General features: G+C 56.3%; 1 protein-coding gene across 4 annotated transcripts in view; it reads right to left on the reverse strand.

Annotated features, from left to right (window-relative positions):
* Positions 1–2,393, reverse strand: part of CD37 (CD37 molecule) — a 5,311-nt gene that overhangs the window by 2,552 nt on the left and 366 nt on the right. Inside the window, exons 2-6 of one of the 4 annotated variants that reach the window (XM_006905041.1) lie at positions 2,165–2,239; positions 1,979–2,051; positions 1,017–1,141; positions 832–906; positions 132–236 (exon numbers count right to left, since the gene is read on the reverse strand). In XM_006905041.1, coding sequence (XP_006905103.1) covers positions 132–236; positions 832–906; positions 1,017–1,141; positions 1,979–2,051; positions 2,165–2,233 — 447 coding nt within the window. In that variant the 5' untranslated portion in view covers positions 2,234–2,239. Of the gene's footprint in view, positions 1–131; positions 237–831; positions 907–1,016; positions 1,142–1,978; positions 2,052–2,164; positions 2,338–2,393 lie in introns of those variants that run through there. The other 3 variants (XM_006905040.1, XM_025048420.1, XM_015592433.1) reach the window with 3 other exon arrangements.

The raw sequence follows: 2,393 nt of genomic DNA on the forward strand, positions 1-2,393 counted from the left end.
GGTCCTGGAGCTGGGGTACCGGCTACGTGGGGCCGGAGTCTTCTCCAGGCAGGGAGCGGAGCCACGTCGGTGTCCCAGAGCTAGAGGGAGGGGTACACGTCCAGGCGGGAGGGGGGTGGGGCCTCACGCACCTGGAACTGCACGTAGTCCCAGCTCTCCTCCGCCGCCGTCTGCTCCGGGTTGGCGCGGTAGTTTTGGATCGTCTCCTGCACGATGTCCTTCACTCTCCGCTCCAGCTGAGAGGCCGAGAGTGAGGCTGGACCCCCACCCCCCTCCCCATTCCATCTGCCCGGACCCAGTCCAGCTATTCTCCGGCTGTCTCGGCCCCAGGGGTCCCTGAGCATCTTTATGCTGGCGACGGTTCCTCACTGAGCATCTTTATGTTGGCGACGGTTCCTTACTGAATGTCTGGCAATGTCCTTGCTTCTCAAAATCTCTCTGCTCGTTTTTATCGTCAGCCTTTCTGTTTCTCTCGCGATCTCCTACGATCTCATCATTAGGTCTCTATTCTCTTCCTCGGAGACTCTGTGTCTCCGCGCGTTTTCTCTCTCTTTTTCTGTTTGTTTCCCTTTGGAGCTCTGTCTCGCTATGTGCGTCTTCTGTCAGCGTCGGTCTTTCTCTGCCTCTCCCTGTCTCTATCTCCCTCTTTATGTCTGTCAGTCTCTATCTTTTCTGTCTTCGTGTCTGTTTCTCTCTCTTCCTCTGCCCGTCTCTGATACTTCTCTTGACGTCAGTCCCTGTCTGCCTTTGTTCCCGTCTCTTTCCAACCCCCACCCCACGTCCACCCGCTATCCATCCGCCACAGGAGAAAGGTGGAGAAGGCAAGCTCACCCGGATCCGCTGAGTGGAAATGAGGATCCCCAGGGTGATCTGCGTGACAAACAGGAGCAGCAGTATCCCAAAATACTGGGGGGGCAGAGTGGAGAGGTCAGGCCGAGCCCCTCCCCAGGATGCAAGGGTTCTATCTGAGGTGGGATGTGGGTGGTCCTGGGGTGGAGAGCGGACAGCATACTCACCAGGCCCAGGAGGCAGCGGAGCTCCTTCAGGGCCCCTACACAGCCCAGGAGGGCCAGGCCCATGGTGAGGATTCCTGAGACGGCCAGGGCCTTGGACCAGATCTGCAGGGGCATGAAGGACAAGCCTGGGGGAGGTGAGAGCAGACATTGGGCCCCGTGTGTACAGCTCCAGGCAGCCCCATTCCCTACCCCTGCAGCCTCTAAAATTGGGAGCAGTATCCTGGGGGTCTCTTTCTCCATTATGGCACCCCGTGCTCTGGGTCTCTGTCTCCCCACCCCACCCTGAGTCTCTGTGCCTCTCCTTCTGGAATTCTCTCCTCTGTCTCTCCCTCTTGTCTCTCAGCCTCTCTTTCTTCCTTCAGGTCCTCCTCACTCCCAACAGCTTCAGCCCCGCCACATCCGTGACATTGGATCAGTCACTTTAACCTCTCTGCCGCCTAGGGGATAATTATATCTATTTCCTGGAGGGGTTTCGAGGGACACCCAGGAGTCATGTGTTCAACCCAGTCCTCGACACAGGCAAACACTTCTTAATTACGAGCCGTTAAGAGTTTGACTATAACCCCATTATTTTCTACTGTTAGTATTAGTGTTATATCTGCTCTTGTACTTCCTTACTGTATAACATCCAGTAAGTGACTTCCCCTCTCTGAACCTCAAGAGAAGGGAAGGTTTGTGGGAGGATCTGATGAGCATCCGCACGAGATCTGACACATAGGAAGTACCTGAGAAATGGCTGTTATTATTACTAGTGGTATGCACAACTCGTTTGTCAGAGGAAGACACTGAGGCTCAGAGAGACACAGCAGTGGCGAATGGTACAGCAGAGCTTGGGACCTGTCTAGGGAGCTGGGCACCGTGGGACTCCCTGGGACAAGGGAGACACCAGGAGGCCACTTGCCGGGAGTCTGGGTCCATGCCTGCTCCAGGAAGGCCCTCCCCGACTGCCCCGGCCCCCTCACCCACAAATGACACGAAGCTGGTCTTGTCCATGAGTATCCAGATACCGAAGCAAAAGATCAGACTGCCTAGTACCTGGGGAGAGGAGATGAGAATACAGTGATGGGTGAGTGGGGATTTGAAGGGTGGGGTGGCTGCGGCAGGGGCTGGGGCCGGGGGGGCGGCTGGGGAGCCATGAGGCAACTCACGAAAAAGAAGAGATTGAAAACGAAGAGGAAGTACTTGATGAGGCTGAGGCAGCTGTCTTGGGCCGACATCTTTGCCTAGAGGGGTGAGTGACCAGAAGAGGAGTTGGCACTGAGGGAGACAGGCAGAAAGGAGCTGTGAGAGAAAGAGAGAAAGGAAGAACACAGAGAAAGAGGAAGTTCCAGGGGCGGAGTCTCGCCCCCTCCCTCTACACACGAGGTGGCTTTCTCC

The sequence above is a fragment of the Pteropus alecto genome, unplaced genomic scaffold (assembly GCF_000325575.1).
Source record: "Pteropus alecto unplaced genomic scaffold, ASM32557v1 scaffold41, whole genome shotgun sequence".
Lineage (NCBI taxonomy): Eukaryota > Metazoa > Chordata > Mammalia > Chiroptera > Pteropodidae > Pteropus > Pteropus alecto.